The sequence below is a fragment of the Nothobranchius furzeri genome, chromosome 14, assembly GCF_043380555.1.
Source record: "Nothobranchius furzeri strain GRZ-AD chromosome 14, NfurGRZ-RIMD1, whole genome shotgun sequence".
Classification (NCBI taxonomy): domain Eukaryota; kingdom Metazoa; phylum Chordata; class Actinopteri; order Cyprinodontiformes; family Nothobranchiidae; genus Nothobranchius; species Nothobranchius furzeri.
This window is the reverse complement of record NC_091754.1, coordinates 63,226,190-63,245,960: the sequence shown is the minus strand read 5'-3', so window position 1 is coordinate 63,245,960 and position 19,771 is coordinate 63,226,190. Positions and strand designations below refer to the sequence as shown.

The 19,771-nt window shown below is 44.8% G+C and overlaps 1 protein-coding gene across 1 annotated transcript in view; it reads left to right on the top strand.

Annotated features, from left to right (window-relative positions):
* LOC129165068 (zinc finger protein 595) overlaps window positions 1–19,530 on the top strand; it is a 37,256-nt gene extending 17,726 nt beyond the window's left edge. The window contains exon 3 of the mRNA XM_054747307.2: window positions 13,332–19,530. Coding sequence (XP_054603282.2) covers window positions 13,332–15,670 — 2,339 coding nt within the window. The 3' untranslated portion in view covers window positions 15,671–19,530. The remainder of the gene's footprint in view (window positions 1–13,331) is intronic.
* Window positions 19,531–19,771: the final 241 nt, after the last annotated feature.

Below are 19,771 nucleotides of genomic sequence, written 5' to 3'. Positions count from 1 at the left end.
TCCGATGTTTATTACGTTTAATTTTGATATTTATAGGTGACAACCAATGAAAACATCAAATCTGGTATCTCAGAAAATTAGAATATTCTAAAGGCCAATGAAAAAATGTTTGTTTCTCTAATGTTGGCCAACTGAAAAGAATGAACATGAAAAGAATGTGCATGTATAGCACTCAATACTTAGTCGGGGCTCCTTTTGCCTCAATAACTGCAGTAATGCGGCGTGGCATGGACTCGATCAGTCTGTGGCACTGCTCAGGTGTTATGAGAGCCCAGGTTGCTCTGATAGTCGTCTTCAGCTCCTCTGCATTGTTGGGTCTAGCGTATTGCATCCTCCGCTTCACAATACCCCATAGATTTTCTATGGGGTTAAGGTCAGGCGAGTTTGCTGGCCAATCAAGGACAGGGATACCATGGTCCTTGAACCAGGTGCTGGTGGTTTTGGCACTGTGTGCAGGTGCCAAGTCCTGTTGAAAGGTGAAGTCTGCATCCCCATAAAGTTGGTCAGCAGCAGGAAGCATGAAGTGCTCTAAAACTTCCTGGTAGACGGCTGCATTGACCCTGGACCTCAGGAAACAGAGTGGGGCAACACCGGCAGATGACATGGCACCCCACACCATCACTGACGGTGGAAACTTTACACTGGACCTCATGCAACGTGGATTCTGTGCTTCTCTGCTCTTCCTCCAGACTCTGGGTCCTTGATTTCCAAAGGAAATGCAGAACTTGCTTTCATCAGAAAACATAACTTTGGACCACTCAGCATCAGTCCAGTCCTTTTTGTCCTTGGCCCAGGCGAGACGCTTCTTGCGCTGTTTCATGTTCAAGAGTGGCTTGACACACGGAATGCGACACCTGAATCCCATGTCTTTCATGAGTCTCCTCGTGGTGGTTCTTGAAGCGCTGACTCCAGCTGCAGTCCACTCTTTGTGGATCTCCCCCACATTTTTGAATGGGTTTGTCGTCACAATTCTCTGCAGGGTGCGGTTATCCCTAGAGCTTGTACACTTTTTTCTACCACATTTTTTCCGTCCCTTCGCCTGTCTGTTAATGTGCTTGGACACAGAGCTCTGCGAACAGCCAGCTTCTTTAGCAATCACCTTTTGTGTTTTGCCCTCCTTGTGCAAGGTGTCAATGATTGTCTTTTGGACAGCTGTTAAGTCAGAAGTCTTCCCCATGATTGTGGTGCCTTCAAAACAAGACTGAGGGACCTTTTAAAGGCCTTTGCAGGTGTTTTGAGTAAATCAGCTGATTAGAGTGGCAGCAGGTGTCTTCTATATTCAGCCTTTTCAGAATATTCTAATTTTTTGAGATACCAAATTTGGAGTTTTCATTAGTTGTCACTTATGAATATCAAATTTAAATGTAATGAACATTGGAAATACATTGGTCTGTGTGCATTGCATGAATATAATGTACAAGTTTCACGTTTTGAATGGAATTACTGAAATATTTTCAACCTTTTGATGATATTCTAATTTACTGGCCAGCACCTGTATAAGCGAGTGAAATGGCGTCACATAGCCAGTGTGAAAGACGCTGGGTCGACAGCGCTTGCCCAAGGGAAGAATCTCTGTAGTGCACAAACAGGCTTTGTGAGCGGCGAATCCCTGAAGTGCGTGACACATATCGTGCGAGCGCGCGCACCGGGCAGAGAAGGTGGGAAGCCATCAGAATTATGGGGAGGATGAAAAAGTCCAGCCAATGAAATTGACCTAGATTTGAAGGAAGGACTAATGTTTTTGGGCACAAAGGCTGGGTTGGGGCACAAAACAGAGGACCCGCCATCTTCCCGGATCCTAAGGCATGCAGAAGCCACTGAGAGGGCGGTTAGGTCACTCACTCTCTTGACTGATGCCAGCGCCAGCAGCAAGGCAGTTTTGAGTGACAGGAACTTGAGTGAGACCTGGTCCAAGGGTTCAAATGGGGCTTCAGACAAGCCGCGCAGAACCACCGTTAGGTCCCACTGGTGGAATAGCGGGCGGGACACAGGTCTGTTCCTTCTGACACCTTTTAGAAAACGTTTTGTGAGGGGATGATTGAAAACAGATCTATCTCCAAAACCCTGGTGACAGGATGAGATAGCTGCAGCATGTTTTAATAGTGCTAAATGCGAGGCCCCTGTCCACTAGCATCTGCAGAAATGATAGGATATCCGCCAGCTGGCAGGAGAGCGCTTGAACATTCTGCTCTGTGCACCATTTCTGGAAAGCTGCCCATTTAGCAGCATAAGATGCGATGGTAGAAGGCGTCCGCACACTCTGAATCGTGGCGACCACATCATGCGGCAGCCCAGAAGCCTCTAAGCGTGACCGCTCAGCGGCCAGACCCACAGCCGTTGGCCTATTTCTGGAGGATGTTTGATTATCCCATCCGCATGGAGAAGGGCGTCCGCCCTCCACGGGGAGTCGGACACTAGCGCTTGCAGGTCTGGAAACCATGACGCAGACAAGCATCTGGGAGCCACCAGAATTACCGAGAGCTGTTCTGACCGAACTCGGTCCAGGAGACCAGTGGGACTGGCGGAAACGCATACAGGAGGATCTGAGGCCAGGGCTGGTGTGAAAAGGTGTCCGCTCCGAGTGGGGGGTGGTCCCGGGGACTCAGGGAAAACCACAGGAGACACTGAGCATTTTCGCTAGCCGCGAACAGATCCACAGAGGGTTCCCCGAACTTGATCCATATCTGTGATAACAGTGCGGGATGCAGATGCCAGTCGGAGTCGCGGGGTCCCCCTCTCGACAGGATGTCTGCTGCCACATTCAGGACCCCCGGAATGTAGGTGGCTTTGATGGACAGCAGGTGGACATGTGCCCAACACAGTAAATTTGTGGCTACACGCAATAGTGGGAGGGATCGAACTCCCCCTTGGCGATTTATGTAGGCTCCCGCCACCTGGTTGTCTGTGTGAACTTCGACATGACGGCCCTCGAGAAGGGCAGCGAAGTGTCTGATCACATTGCTCACTTTTATTAGCTCAAACACATTTATGTGCTCGTGCGTGTGGGAGGGCCAGCGATCTGCCACCGTATGGGACAAGCACGTGCACCCCCCCCCCCCCCATCCCAACAGTGACACATCCGTAAAAACAGATACGTGTGACGTAGGACGTCCGATGGGGACCCCGTGTGAGAGGATGCAGGGATTCCCCCAGTGAGCGAGGTCCCCGCCCACTGAAGAGGGAACCCTCAACATACGTCTCTTCTGACGTATCGGGTGTACCCGGAGGCAGATGAACCAACGCTGCAGGTGCCTCGTGTACAGTAAACCTAACGGCACTACATCATGCCCAGAAGTTTCATGACTAACAGGGCTCTCACGATCTTGCGGGGTTGCACGCGGGAGATCATCGTGGTGAGATCTGCCGCTCTCGCCGGAGACAAACGTGCTCTCATCAGGGAGGCGTTCAGCTCCACCCCGAGAAACACAATCGACTGGGTTGGAAGGATGGAGCTCTTTTCCCAGTTTATGGAAAACCCCAGGGTTGACAGATGCTCCATTAACTTCCTGGTTTGCTCTAACTAGGGATGTGTACTGAATTTGGTACTTTTTAAGGTACCGACTGAATTCCACAGTACCGACCGAGCACCAATTCACTTCATTTGAAACGGTGCCTCGTTTCGGTACCCGTCCTTCACAACGAGAACTTACCTAGACAGCTGCGCATGCGCAAGAGCGTTATGTCATCGGTCGCTGCGAGCGAGTTGTAAACAGAGTAGCATGGTAGAAAGAACGAAAGCTAAAGCTTGGGTCCACTTCACTACATGTGATGGGTAACTGCGTGATGATGAAACCAGCGACAACGATCTAAGTGAGACATCCTCATCTTAATCTGCTCCGGTAGGTAAATAAAATGTTTAAGATAACGTTTGTTAGCTTCCGTTTCACTAAAGGTGCTTTTGCTTTCTCCTCGGAGCTCCGAAATTCCGACTAGAAGAACATGAACGCACTCTAAAGTTTGGCTTCACTTTACTAAATGCGACGGGTGATTGGGTGAAGATGAAACCAGTGACAATGATTTAAGTGTGAGGCATCATCGTTTTAATCTGCTCCAGCAGTTAAATAAACTGTTCAAGATAACGTTAGCTTGATATGTTAGCTTCCTATGCCACCATTGTTATCATCTAATAGTGCATTCGCTTTCTCCTCGGAAATTCTAACTTCCCAGTAGGAAAAATCAAATGAAAAAAGACGGCAAAAGGAATGAAGATACACAGTAAATTTAGTTCACAGTAAAGATGTTTGCTTCAGTTTAATTATCAACTTATAAAACTACAAGGACGATGTTAAAATACAAACATTTGAATGTTATTTATCGTGATATTTATCAAATATGGTTATATATTGAGAAAAATATATATTTAATTATAAAAGAGAATTAAAAATATTAAACACTCAAAAGTATCGAAAATTGGTACCGTTAAGTACCGGTATAGATTCGTAGGTACCAGGAATTAGTAGCGTATCGATTCAAATGTCAAAGGTACCCATCCCTAGCGCTGACGCCTCGTCCTTGGACCGGGCGCATAGGAGCAGATCGTCCAGGTAAAATAAAACCCTCATTCCCGCCTTGCGCAATGGCTGCAGAGCGGTTTCCAGACATTTGGAGAAGGTGCGTGGGGCTAGCGAGTAGCCGAAAGGGAGACGATTTAACTGGTATTGATCTCCCTTGAATGAAAAGCGCAGGAACTTCTGGTGTTTGAGAATTACTGGGATGTGGAAGTATGCGTCTTTCAGGTCTATTGACGTGAACCAGTCCCCGGAGCGCACGTATTCTAGGACTTGCCTCATTGTTAACATGCGGAAATGCATCACTGCTATGGAGCAGTTGAACAGGGAAAGGTCGAGAATTGGTCTCATTCCTCCTGACTTCTTCGATACTACGAAGTAGCGGGAGTAGAAGCCTGAGAGCTCTTGTCCGCGAGGGACTTGGGAAATGGCGTCCTTGGACAGAAGTTCCCGCAGCTCCAGCTCCAGGGCCTGAGATTGTTCCTGTGACGTGAACGTCGTTTCCAAGATCCCGTTGAAGGGAGGAGGAGCGGACTGAAAATGGAGTGTGTGACCGCAATGAATGGTCTCCGATATCTATTTGCTCATCAGACAAAGGCGGCGCCATTCTTGCGCGCGTTCTGACAGCGGACACGTGTTCGAGGTCACGGGAATGACGTCTGAGGACTGGGTTCGCGCCCTTATCGCCGTCGCTCGCACCAGAGAACTGGGAGCGACCCATGGAGGGCTGCGCTCGAAAGGGCAAGTGTGAAACAGCTGGAAGAGGCTGATCCGCACCACGGAGCGTGGAGTCCAAAGTTAAAGGACGAGTGGGAGCCGGGCCCGTGCACAGAGATGACAAAGTGCCAGCGGATGCCGCCGCGTGTGGTCGCAACAGCGCCATGACATCCCGTCCCACCCAACGTTGTGGGGGAAGCGGAACGTGTTGGGCCTGGCTGGAAGCTGGGGCCGGTGCGCAAATGGAGCGCACCCGTACAGCTGGCCGTGTAATATGACTGACTGCGGGAACATGCAGATGTGTCGCAGTGCTTGGTGTGGGGAACATGTGTGAGGATTCGGCAGAGGATTCTGCAGAGGACTGTAGGATTGTTCTCTCAATTTTTTTTTCAAAACCAACATCATTCACAGAGTTATTACAGTCATAAGCACACACATTCCCCCCAACGAGTAATTTTCGTGGTTGCTTTTGGCGAGGTTCTTGCGACTGTGACTGCCAAGATGGTGTCTGCTGGCTCTTTCGAAACCGTTGGCCACCAACTCTCTGGTCCCGCTGAGGTGGGGCCAAAGCGGGAGGCCGGCTCCGTGGGGCGGGCGGTGCAGCTGGGCGCCTGAAGTTTCCACGCCGTTCGTCCCATCCTCTGGAGGAACGACCGGAGTGCGAGGCTGACCAAGGGTGGACCAGGTCTTGCACCGTGGCTGTGTCTTCTGAGCCCTCTCAATGACGCTCCTAAGATGGGGACCAAACAGAACGTCAGAGGTGATGGGGCCTTCCAGCAACTCCCTGTGCAGGTGTTCAGGAATGGAGGACAGGGCCTTGAGCCACAAGGCCCGCTGGATAAGGGTCTGCCAGGCAGCAATGCGAGCAGAACCGGTCAGTACAGCAGCGCACAGATTGAGAATGGCATCAGCAGTTTTAGTAATGATGGTTTTTGACTCGTCAGGAGCGTCAAGCTCTTCCAACATTTTGGAAACGCCAAAGGCAAGAAGGGCGATGTTATTTCCTGCAGCGCCGGTCTGGAAGGCGCATTGGTGTGCGCGGTCGGTGAGCCACGTCAGCAGCTGATCATGCTTAGAAGCGGGAACTGCTCGCGGGCCAGCAAGGTGGTTCTTGGTGCCAAACAGCGAGGCCAAGTCCGGCTCCAGTGGAGGAACGGAAGGCCAGCCTTGGTCGGAGAAGCCCTTGACCTTGGTAATGGGCGCATTTGTGGAAATTGGCACCCTGAGCTTAGCAGGTTCGGAGAAGGCAGCGGACCAGCAGCTCATGGCAGTGGGGAAGCGCGGCCACATGGGGTCTGAACAGCGCATCTGTGTTGCCCCGAAAATTCCCGCCAAATCATCTGCTTCAGGCGGAGCTGATTCTGGCACGGCTAGCCCCTTGCGGAACGCAGCCGCGGAGATGATGGCGGGCAGCTCCTGGAGCAGTGCTCTAACTGCTGGCAGGAAGGAGCGAGAAGTCACTGGAGCAGAAGGACCCGCTGAGCGAGGCTCGTCGACCTCCGTGTTGACCAGGAGGGAAGAAGGGCTATGGCAGCCAACCTCGTCGTACTCCTCACTGTCGATGACATCGTCCAGTCGGTTGAAGCCAGCCGGCTCCTGGCCGACGTTGAAGAACTCTAAGGCCTTGTCCAGCGAGTATGTGTCAGCCACCGGAATGTCCTCGTTGGCGGCGGGGGTGAAGTACTCGACCCGGCGGATCTTTTCAGCCACGGGCAGAGCGGCATAAAACGGGCACGTGGCCTGGGGGGTCAAGGCCAGGCCAGTGTGATGAGCCCCGAGACAGACCTCACACTTGGCGTGCAGGTCGCTGCTGGAGATGGAGCCCGTCTGGCAGGCCGGGCAGGTCCTGGCGTCGCTGGACATTGTAGGTGAGTAGAATGCTTCTTGGATAATTGCTCTTTAAATCAATCTCTTAAGCTTGGCTTGAAGAGATAACGGAGGCGAACAGTGCAGTCGCTCCACTTATATATCCACAGGGGTGCCCACCATTGGTGGGCGTACATTTAAGCTCTTCATGATTGGCTGATGCTGAGATCATCCTTCCAATAGCAGCTAGCTTAAGGGCTAATACTAGACGAAATAGAACTTATCCCTTCATCCTTGATAAACATTAATATACAGTTAGGGATGCAACGATACCACTTTTTTCCAAACCGATACGATACCGATACTGGTATCAGTATCTGTATCGGCACCGATACCAGTACTGTATCGGTGCATCCCTGCATGGTGGCGCAGTGGTTAGCACTGTTGCCTCGCAGCACGAAGGTTGCAGGTTCGAAACTCGGCTGCGGCCTTTCTGCGTGGAGTTGCGTGTTCTCCCCATGCATGCGTGGGTTTCCTCCGGGTACTCTGGTTTCCCCCACAGATCACAACATGCCCTATAGGTTATAAATTGTAAGTCGCTTTGGATAAAAGTGTCTGCTAAACAAATAAACACATAAACAAATAAACAAAAAAAACCCCACAAATAATTGTAATGCTACGACAGCTTGGTGCAAATATGCAAAAGCTTTTAATTGCACAGTGAAAGAACAGGAATTGTGGTTTGGGTCAGACCCTGCTAGGTGGATGACTAGGGTTGCCACAGTGTGAAAATGTAACCTCACGGTTATTGTGACCAAAATTATCACGGTTTTCGGTATTATCGCGGTATTTTTTAAAGGTTGTTGCATATGTTCAGAAAGCATTGATAGTCCTGTTCTACACAAACTGAAATAGTTTTGAAAAGGTTTAACAGTGTTTATTAAACCTAAAATAACACAAAGCCTTAGCAAAAGTGCAACTTTTCACAAGTAAAGGAACAAATAGCTTATTTTTCTGGAACATGTTACAGTAGTGCAGGTTTAAATTATACAAATCCAAACATTCAAAACATAAATAATATGTAAACAAATTTAAAAAAAAACACTGGTCTTCTCATATACTTATTTTCTTCATTATCAAAATGAAAATCTAAAACTCCAGTTCACACTTGACTTGAGCGCTGTACAAGTCAACCTTAAAAAATATGTATTTAAAATAAATGGCCACTTTAAACAAGCTCTAAGCTACTCCGGCCATACAGGTGCAGTGGGCAGATTCAACCTTGCCGGTGACACTCACAATGACCCATGGAAGCAGCGCCGGTTCATTGAGCCTTTGGGAGTGCAATACCTGCAACAGAAAAAACACATACAGTGGGGCAAAAAAGTATTTAGTCAGCCACCGATTGTGCAAGTTCTCCCACTTAAAATGATGACAGAGGTCAGTAATTTTCATCATAGGTACACTTCAACTGTGAGAGACAGAATGTGAAAAATAATCCATGAATTCACATGGTAGGATTTTTAAAGAATTTATTTGTAAATCAGGGTGGAAAATAAGTATTTGGTCACTTCAAACAAGGAAAATCTCTGGCTCTCACAGACCTGTAACGTCTTCTTTAAGAAGCTTTTCTGTCCTCCACTCATTACCTGTTTTAATGGCACCTGTTTGAACTCATTATCTGTATAAAAGACACCTGTCCACAGCCTCAAACAGTCAGACTCCAAACTCCACTATGGCCAAGACCAAAGAGCTTTCGCAGGACACCAGGAAAATAATTGTAGACCTGCACCAGACTGGGAAGAGTGAATCTACAATAGGCAAGCAGCTTGGTGTGAAAAAATCAACTGTGGGAGCAATTATCAGAAAATGGAAGACATACAAGACCACTGATAATCTCCCTCGCTCTGGGGCTCCACGCAAGATCTCATCCCGTGGGGTCAAAATGATCATGAGAACGGTGAGCAAGAATCCCAGAACCACATGGGGGGACCTGGTGAATGACCTGCAGAGAGCTGGGACCACAGGAACAAAGGTCACCATCAGTAACACACTACAACTGCAGGGAATCAAATCCTGCAGTGCCAGACGTGTTCCGCTGCTGGAGCCAGTGTATGTCCAGGCCCGTCTGAAGTTTGCCAGAGAACACATGGATGATACAGCAGAGGATTGGGAGAATGTCATGTGGTCAGATGAAAGCAAAGTAGAACTTTTTGGTATAAACTCAACTCGTCGTGTTTGGAGGAAGAAGAATACTGAGTTGCATCCCAAGAACACCATACCTACTGTGAAGCATGGGGGTGGGAACATCATGCTTTGGGGCTGTTTTTCTGCTAAGGGGACAGGACGACTGATCCGTGTTAAGGACAGAATGAATGGAGCCATGTATCGTGAGATTCTGAGCCAAAACCTCCTTCCATTGTTGCAAGTTCCTGCGGGTCAAAAACTGGTGAGAAACGAGGGTCACAGAAGGGTTGCAGAGATAAGAGATCAGAACTTGCTTCCGGGAGCAAAACTGGGCAGAAGGTCAAGAAGCGTCTGACCCAACCTTCAGCAGGAGAAGTGGGACTGAAGGAGGCAGAGTGAAAGGAGCTCATCAGGAGAGCTCATCAGGAGACAAAAGGCCTTCATGGAGAATGCTGGACTTTGGAAGAAACTGAAGATCTGCTGCAAAGATGACACCAAATGGCCTGTGTTAAGCTGAAAACCCTTCATGAAGGATCCTGCACGTAGCCAAAATGACACCAAATGTCTTGTGTTGAACTAAAAAGTGCAACTGGTAAATGACCCCATGACCTTACTGTCATGTAATATGATATATGTGAAACTAGAAGACTTTTTACCTTGTCTAGGCTGTTCCAAGAAGAGTATAAAAAGGGGGCAGCAGAGAGGAGCAAAGAGTAGCAGGAGAGAGTTAGTGAGCATGTGTTAGAGGGCATTAGCTTGAAGAGAAGAAGATTTAGGCTTGGTGTAAGCCAACTCATTATTCTTAGATAATTATTAGGATTAATTTCTCCTTGGGGGAAGTGATCAGTTTTATATCTACCCATTTTTTGTATTTTTTGATCTTGTAATAAACTTTTTGAAAAATAATCTACATTCCTGATTCTTAAAGGTCCTCTTTAAAGGTTCAAGTGGGAGCCTCAACCTATCATAAGGAGAGGTCAGCACATTAATTACAGGTTCCTGAATTATCAGGATTTGCTTTACGGTTTGTGACAGATTAATAAAAAGAAACCTTAAGTAAAGAAGCTTGTCTTCTCCTCTCCCGTGAGTAACGAGATGTCTTAAGGATGATAAGCCAAAACATTAGTAGGTTAAATTAGGCTCTGTTTGCAAGTGTGAAAAAGTCTCCGCCAGCCTGGGTAGGTTGGATTAATTAGATAAATTGATAAATTTATGTTAGCCTGATCAACTAACAAGAATCATTTTCTAGTTACCAATGCCCACAAAAGCTGACAGAGGCACAAATTAATCCAAATATAACCCAAAGAATTGTCAGCGACAGATGGCCACCCGCTGAACTTTGCCCTAGTATCTAAAACCACTAGATAACGGGAGTATCTAAAAGGAAGTGTGCTCTCACAAAGAAACAAGAATGGCATATCATTTCTCCTTAAAATAGGAAACTGATTCTAATTAGGGGGTCCAAACCAGGGTCTAGTACAATAAAACTCACCGACGCCCCACGAACCCTGAGAACGCGCACACCGTCTTAATAAGTTCTAACGGAACCAGGTTTTAAAGGAATCGACAAATAGGACGTGCTTGCGACACCATCAGTGAGAGCTTTGAAGATGAAATGTGGCTGGGTCTTCCAACACGACAATGATCCCAAACACACCGCCCGGACAACAAAGGAGTGGCTCTGTAAGAAGCATTTGAAAGTCCTGGAGTGGCCTAGCCAGTCTCCAGACCTCAACCCCATAGAAAATCTGTGGAGGGAGTTGAAAGTCCGTGTTGCTCGGCAACAGCCCCAAAACATCATTGCTCTCGAGAAGATCTGCATGGAGGAATGGGCCAAAATACCAACTACTGTGTGTGCAAACCTGGTAAAGACCCATAGTAATCGTTTGACCTCTGTTATTGCCAACAAAGGTTATGTTACAAAGTATTGAGTTGAATTTTTGTTATTGACCAAATACTTATTTTCCACCCTGATTTACAAATAAATTCTTTAAAAATCCTGCCATTTGAATTCATGGATTTTTTTTCACATTCTGTCTCTCACAGTTGAAGTGTACTTATGATGAAAATTACTGACCTCTGTCATCATTTTAAGTGGGAGAACTTGCACAATCGGTGGCTGACTAAATACTTTTTTGCCCCACTGTAAATGTCATGGCATTAACTTGAAAAAGTCCAGGGCAACACAAATGTATGCTATTTATTATCACAGAACACAAATCAGCTACAAAGTAGCAACTTGTTTCAGAGTGAGTTGGATTCGCAAAGTTATCAGAATTTTGATTGATTGTTACCAATGAAGTTGTAGTGAAAGTTGTAAAAGTGACTTACCTTTGCATGAATGATCACAAATTCGCAATGACGAGGCTTAAAAATATCCAAATCGTGAACCCAGCCATTGGTAAACTGAATGTGCGCCTCCAAAGACTTGTAATTCTGAAACTGTTTTGCGGTGTAGGCACCGATTCCACAGACCACATACGAAAATATATCTGGGAAGGACAAAGGGGGTAGATCGTCTGGGTCTCTTCGCCATTGCCGTAGCTCATACGGGTCCACATTTCCAAGACACTCGATCTTCTGTAAGTGTCTTTTTTTGGCATCCGGACGCAATTTGTCTCGATATATTCCTTTCTCTTTGGAGCTGATTTTAAGCATGATTAGTTACCTTCTTCTCTACCACTTCTCTCGTTTGTTTTGGTTTGTGGGCAATAAAGATGGCGCAGCAAAACCACAATGCATTGCACAATGACGTCGGTTCCAAAGCCCTATGGGATGGCAGGGGGTCTGGGACCCTGTTCTCCCCCAGAGAGAGCAACCATCTTCAGAGGCACTCGTTCACTGTTGGATCACAGGTGGGGGGAGATCGAGGGAGAGTGAAGAGTACATTGGCTCCTTCAGTTGATGTCCTCACCAGGATAAGTCCACCAGTCCATGGTCAGGTTTTCACAGGATCTGTCTGCATTCCTTCGTGGGGGATTTAACTTCTCGCAGTTTAAGGTTACCAGGGCGCCAGATTCAGATTGAAAGAATTGTTGGGGTCAGGCAGAGATAATTTTCTCTCTGCCTTTCAGTCTTTAAATGATCGTTCCAGTCCCTCAGTGAATCCAATTTTTGGGCTTAAACTTGCCCATACCGAGCATTGACTTTCTCCGAGATCACATTAGTTTTGCGCACTAACACCGGGATCCAGAGGTGGAAAGTAACGAATTATATTTACTCACGTTACTGTAATTGAGTAGCTTTCTTTGTATATTTATACTTTTTAAGTCATTTTTTAAAGCTGTACTTTTACTTAAGTTTTTAAAAAAGAATTGTAAGTCGCTACATTTTAAACCGTATCCGTTACTGAGTAAAAATAAATTGTTGGCTCAGTTAATTAAAAATACTGCATGCAGCAGCGTTGGAACAGAAAGAGACACCTGCATGAGCGCCGTGTCTAAACCGTGGGGGGGTACACTTGATAATGAGGACAAACAGCCATTTTTACCGCAGTTTTGCTCAAAAACATCAGTTCAGTCCCTGTGATCCACTCGCTGTTTACCTCCTCTCTCCCTCTCCTCCTGTGGGTTGGAACCCGCACCTTCGCGCACCGGTGTGATGTCATCAGAATTCTGCTCGGTTCCGTAGCCGGACTCGTTTCCATGTTTGAAATGGGTTTCCCTACCGCTCCGCACTGAGCTGAAGGTCACCAACAGACCAGCATGGGCTCTCATAACACCTGAGCAGCACCACAGACTGATAGACTCCATGCCACGCTACATTGCTGCTGTCATCCAGGCCAATAAGGCCCAACTTAATATTGTAGAACCTAGAAGGCATTATATAAATACAGGCCTTTTACCAGAGTTTGAGGTTGTCAAGACAAGGCCACCAAAACAGAAAAATGAGAAAATTAGAAAAATTTGATCAATTCTAGTAATTCTACTTTTTTTAATATTTATACATTCACCTCAGCTAAAAAAAAAGTCACTCAATGCAAAAGTTAATTCATATTCTCCGAGTTAGTTCTGATCTCACCAACTTAAACCAGTAATTCAACTGTTTGTTGATATATGTGTGAAAATAAAGTTACAGTGGTTAATTCACATAATGTGTTCCTGTTTCCCATAGATGTTCTCCAGATGGTTAAAGAAGAAGCTCCTGAAGATCAGAGTGCTGGTGTGGACCAGCAGCACCCAGAACAGTTCCACATAAAGGAGGAACAGGAGGAACTCTGGACCAGTCTGGAAGGAGAGCAGCTCCTTTTGAAGAAGGAGACTAATTCTGCCAGGTTTCCATTCATATCAGGTTCTATAAAAAGTGAGGATGATGAAGACAAACCTCTGGTCTTACATCTTCTTTATCAGCAGCAAATAGAGGACAGAGATGTTCCAACCAACAGCTCAGCTGACCAGACAACAGCAGAAACTGGCAGAGAAGCAGAATCTAGCAGGAACCCAGTTCTGAACCCCGATGAACAGATATCTGATTCTTCAGAGACTGAAGTTAGTGGAGATGATGTGAATCTAAATGTTGAGCTATTAGACTCTAGTTCTGAAACTGGAGATGGAGACACTGACTGCAATGAGAGCAGGTCTTCTGAGTCAGATATTAAGACTGTCAACAAATCCTTTTGCTGCCTCGAGTGTGGTAAAGAGTTTCTCCACAAGTGGTCTCTCCAGAGACATGAAAGAGTGACGAGCCATTCAGCAATAAGATCTTCAGGATGTGTGGTTAATAAGAAAAATGTTAGAGTAAAGCAACATGTAGACTTTTGCAGGAAAGTCCAGAATAACCCAAAAACATTTAGTTGTGACATTTGTCACATTCATAATAAATGTTTAAACAGACACATGAGAGTCCACACAAGAGAGAAACCCTTTGCCTGTGAGCTCTGTGAACAAAGATTTAGCCATAAATCCACATTAAACCGTCACACAAGAGTCCACACAGGACAGAAACTGTTTGCGTGTAAACTCTGTGGAAAAAGCTTTACTCTAAAGACAACTTTAAACACTCACATGAGAGTCCACACAGGACAGAAACCCTTTGTGTGTGAGCTCTGTGGAAAAAGCTTTACTCTAAAGACACATTTAAATGATCACATGAGAGTCCACACAGGACAGAAACCGTTTGCGTGTGAACTCTGTGAAAAAAGCTTTAATCGAAGGACAAATTTCAACACTCACATGAGAGTCCACACAGGACAGAAACTCTATGCCTGTGAGTTATGTGGACAAAGATTTGGCTATAAGAAAAATTTAAACACTCACATGAGAGTCCACACAGGACAGAAACCGTTTGCGTGTGAACTCTGTGGAAAATGCTTCAATCGAAGGACAATTTTGAATACTCACATGAGAGTCCACACAGGACAGAAACCGTTTGTGTGTGAACTCTGTGGAAAAAGCTTTACTCGAAAGACACATTTAAACAATCACACGAGAGTCCACACAGGACAGAAACCGTTTGCGTGTGAACTCTGTGGAAAAAGCTTTACTCTAAAGACACATTTAAACAGTCACATGAGAGCCCACACAGGACAGAAACTGTTTGCTTGTGAACTCTGTGGAAAAGGCTTTACTCTAAAGACAACTTTAAACAATCACATGAGAGTCCACACAGGACAGAAACCCTTTGTGTGTGAGCTCTGTGAACAAAGATTTAGTCAAAAATCAACATTAAACACTCACATGAGAGTCCACACAGGACAGAAACCGTTTGCGTGTGAACTCTGTGGAAGAAGCTTTACTCTAAAGACACATTTAAATGATCACATGAGAGTCCACACAGGACAGAAACCATTTGTGTGTGAACTCTGTGGAAAAAGCTTTACTCTAAAGACAAATTTGAACACTCACATGAGAGTCCACACAGGACAGAAACCGTTTGCATGTGAACTCTGTGGAAAAAGCTTTAATCGAAGGACAAATTTGAACACTCACATGAGAGTCCACACAGGACAGAAACCATTTGCGTGTGAACTCTGTGGAAAAAGCTTTAATCGAAGGACAATTTTGAATGCTCACATGAGAGTCCACACAGGACAGAAACACTTTGTGTGTGAGCTATGTGGACAAAGCTTTAGTTTTAAGCCAACATTAAACATACACATGAGAGTCCACACAAGAGAGAAACCCTTTGCCTGTGAGCTGTGTGAACAAAGATTTAGTCATAAATCCACATTAAACAGTCACATGAGAGTCCACACAGGACAGAAACCTTTTGCGTGTGAACTCTGTGGAAAAAGCTTTACTCAAAAGTCGACTTTAATCAATCATATGAGAGTCCATACAGGACAGAAACCATTTGCGTGTGAGCTCTGTGGAAGAAGTTTTAATCAAAGGACAAATTTGAATACTCACATGAGAGTCCACACAGGACAGAAACCCTTTGTGTGTGAGCTATGTGGACAAAGATTTAGTTTTAAGCCAACATTAAACATACACATGAGAGTCCACACGGGATAGAAACCCTTTGTGTGTGAGCTATGTGGACAAAGATTGAGTTTTAAGCCAACATTAAACATACACATGAGAGTTCACACAGAACAGAAACCGTTTGCGTGTGAACTCTGTGGAAAAAGTTTTAATCAAAGGACAAATTTGAACACTCACATGTAGGGATGGGAACCGAATTCGGTACTTTTTAAGGTACCGACCGAATTCCATACTACCGACCGAGCACCGATTCACGTCATTTCAAACGGTGCCTCGTTTCGGTACCCGTCCATCCTAACGAGAACTTGCCAAGACAGCTGCGCATGCGCAGGAGCGTTTTGTCGTCGCTTGCTGTGAACCAGTTGTAAACAGAGCAGCATGGTAGAGAGAACGCACGCTAAAGCTTGGGTCCACTTCACTCAATGTGATGGGTAACTGGATGATGAAACCAGCGACAACTATCTAAGTGAGACATCCTCATCTTAATCTGCTCCGGTAGGTAAATATAATTAGCTTGATATATTAGCTTCCGTTTCGCTAATGGTGCGTTCGCTTTCTCCTCGGAACTCCGAATTTCCGACTAGAACAACATGAACGCGCTCTAAAGTTTGGCTTCACTTTACTAAATGTGACGGGTGAAGTCGAAACCAGTGACGATCTAAGTGTGAGGCATCGTTTTAATCTGCTCCAGCAGCTAAATAAACTGTTTAAGATGATATGTTAGCTTCCATTGCCACCATTGTTATCAGCTAATGGTGCGTTCGCTTTCTCCTCGGAAATTCTAACTTCCCAGTAGGAAAAATCAAATGAAAAAAGATGGCAAAAGGAATGAAGACACAGTAAATTTAGTTCACAGTAAAGATGTTTGCTTCAGTTTAATTATCAGCTTATAAAACTACAAGGGCAATGTTAAAATACAAACAGTTGTTTGTTATTTATTGTGATATTTATCAAATATGGTTATATATTGAGAAAAATATATATTTAATTATAAAAGAGAATTAAAATAATAAACATCAAAAGTATCGAAAATTGGTACCGTTAAGTACCGGTATCGATTCGTAGGTACCGGTAATTAGTACCGGATCGATTCAAATGTCAAAGGTACCATCCCTACTCACATGAGAGTCCACACAGGACAGAAACTTTTTGCCTGTGAGTTATGTGGACAAAGATTTAGCTATAAGAAAAATTTAAACAGTCACATGAGAGTCCACAAAGGACATTACAAATATATTTAAAGTGCACTTTTACTGATAAACAGTATAAGTATGTGACTAAAAATGCTGTAGACAAGTGAGGTCATTATTTTGGCATTTTTGTGCATCTTATGTAACCCTCCCACTGTCCCTTGAGGTCCATGTGGCAAGGGTGAGGAGTGAGCACCACCTCACCCCTGCCACGTGGACCTTAAGGGATAAACCATCAACCCTGCTCAATGGTGAACTTTCCTCGCAGGGTCACCCATTAGGACAGTGGAAGGGTTAGAATGTCAACATTCAGCTTGAAACTGCTCATTCTCCTCTGACCTCTAGCATCAACAAGGCATATTCGCCCACAGGACTGCCGCATACTGGATGTTTATCCCTTTTCACACCATTCTTTGTAAACCCTAGAAATGGTTGTGTGTCAGACACACTGGAAAAGTAAAGGAATCCTATACCTGGAACACATAAATAAAGGATTGGGCTCCATCCCATTTAATAGAATAGTCTCCCAATTTGGAATAGATAAGAATAGCTTTTTAGAATATCACCAAATTAAATCAATAGTTAAACAAAAGTTTAAGTGTAATAAAGTAGAATTACATACACCACCAAGGGTACTAGACTTATGTAATGTCAAACACCCCAAACTACTGTCCAAACTTTATAAGACACTGTCCAAAATAGATGATAGAATAGCAATCCCTATTGAAAAACGGGAGGTGGGTCTATCAGTCAGCTTTGACCAGAACTTCTGGTCCCAAACTTGTTTAAAAACTTTTAAAATGATCAGACACCCCAATTTACAATTAATTCAATTCAAAATTCTGCAGAGTACACTATACAGGTCATCGGATGTTCAGGATGGGGTTTGTGTCGTCTGACACCTGTACACACTGCACACACAACATTCCTGACAATTACATCCACGCACTGTGGTCCTGTCCACCTGTCCAGGAATTTCGAGGTAGAGTATGTGAAGACCTGTCAAAGTGTCTGAAATGTCATATCCCAAATTCCCCCTCTCTTTGTTTGCTGGGAAACCTAGGTCAGAAAAGTTACTGGCCCCGCTGAGAATCTACCGGCCCAGCAGGTCATCTGCTAAAACGAGTATAAATCACAACTGAAAAAAAAAAACAACAACATAGAATAAAAACAGAATAAAAAAGGAAAGGTGAGTTTTTTCAAACAGACATTTAAGAAAAAAGAAAAGAAAGAAAATGAAAGAAGCAAAACATGGCAGCTAAAAATACAAAAAATAAATTTAAGACTTAAAAAATGCTGATGACTTACTATGCAAAGCACTTCACAAATGGCTGCTTCCTACAGGGCGTGGTAGTGGTGTGACGGATCAAAATTTTCATGGTTTTCAGCCCCGGATCGGATTGTTTTTCAGATCAGCAGAAAGAAAAGAAAAAACAAACAGCTTTGCTCTTTCTTTTTATTATGTAGAAGTGCAACATTTTCTGTTCAATTTGAGACTCGCTACAAAAGCAGGAGTTACAAGAGTTAGCAGGAGTATAGGAGCAGATGTAGCGTCCAGCAATGGTGAGTTTAGGTACAGCCTGACCTTTTACCATCTATTCAACATCTGGTCAGAAAGAAGACACAACATTGCAGGACTTTGTTTTATGAGGCTATGGCTATTGTTAATAGTCGTCCCTTAACTGTTTACAACATTAACGAACCTAACATACCTGAACCACTCACTCCTTATCGTCTTATCCTTATGAAGTCTAAAATCGCTTTACCACCACCTGGAACTTTTGTCAAAGAAGACGTGTATGCACTTCAAAGGTGGCGTGGAGTACAGTTTCTTGTAGAACAATTCTGGAGCAGATGGAAAAGAGAATATCTCAGTAACCTCTCTCAGACAAAAATGGCACAAACTGCGCCGCAATGTAAAGGTGGATGACATAGTCCTTGTTAAAGGTGATGTACTTCCAAGATGTCAGTGGCAACTGGGTCGTGTGATTGGCACTGCAGAGGGAAAAGACGGAATAGTCCAAAGAGCTAAGGTTCAGATGGGAAACAGAGGTCTGAATGATAGACAGAACCGTGTCCGTTCTTGAACGTCCTGTACAAAAACTGGTTGTGTTAGTTGAGAGTTAAGTTTTTGCTCTTTGTTTTTAATTAGGAAGTAAAATACAGTACTGTTAACTGCCATTTGTCTACTTTAAAATCATGTGAAGTATTTTTTGCATAAATCATGATTTGGTGGGAGTGTAAATGGCTGCGAGCTGTTGGATTGTCAATGTCACTCATTCAATTGCATATAAGTGGGCGTTAACCCGGATGTGGACGTGGCGTTGGCATTCCACCTGGCTTGGCGTGTTGCAGCAGACCAAACTTCCACGTAAGTGCGGGTATTTTGACTAAAATTGATTAAATAAGAACGTGTCGCCCTAACAAATGCTTGTACATTTAGTCTATGGTCTTGCTGTGCCAAGCCTCTACGTGACATTACTTTGATTGCACCCCATGGCAAGAGGAGCAAGGTATTTGTTCTTTGTTTCTGTTTGTTGCTCCTGATTGTCAGCGATTGTCTTTAATTTGTTTGTAAATTATGTATTTTCAGTTTTCACGGTGTTTGCACATTGACCGGCACCAGGTGCTCGGTGCGATTCTGGGAATGAGATGTGTGCATCTACAGCCTGACGCAAATAAAAAGTTACACCCGTCGAAGCTCTCCTCCTTATTTCTCTTGGATGCCATGGGGCAGCAACAATAATATGGCCTCAGATAAGAATCTTGTGTCTGTTCTAGTCTTGTTAGATCTCAGTGCTGCCTTTGACACAGTTGATCACAATGTTCTTTTAGAAGGACTTGAACATGTTGTAGGGATCAAAGGTACAGCGTTAGGCTGGTTTAAATCCTACCTGTCTGACAGATTTCATTTTGTAAATGTACATGACAAATCGTCTTC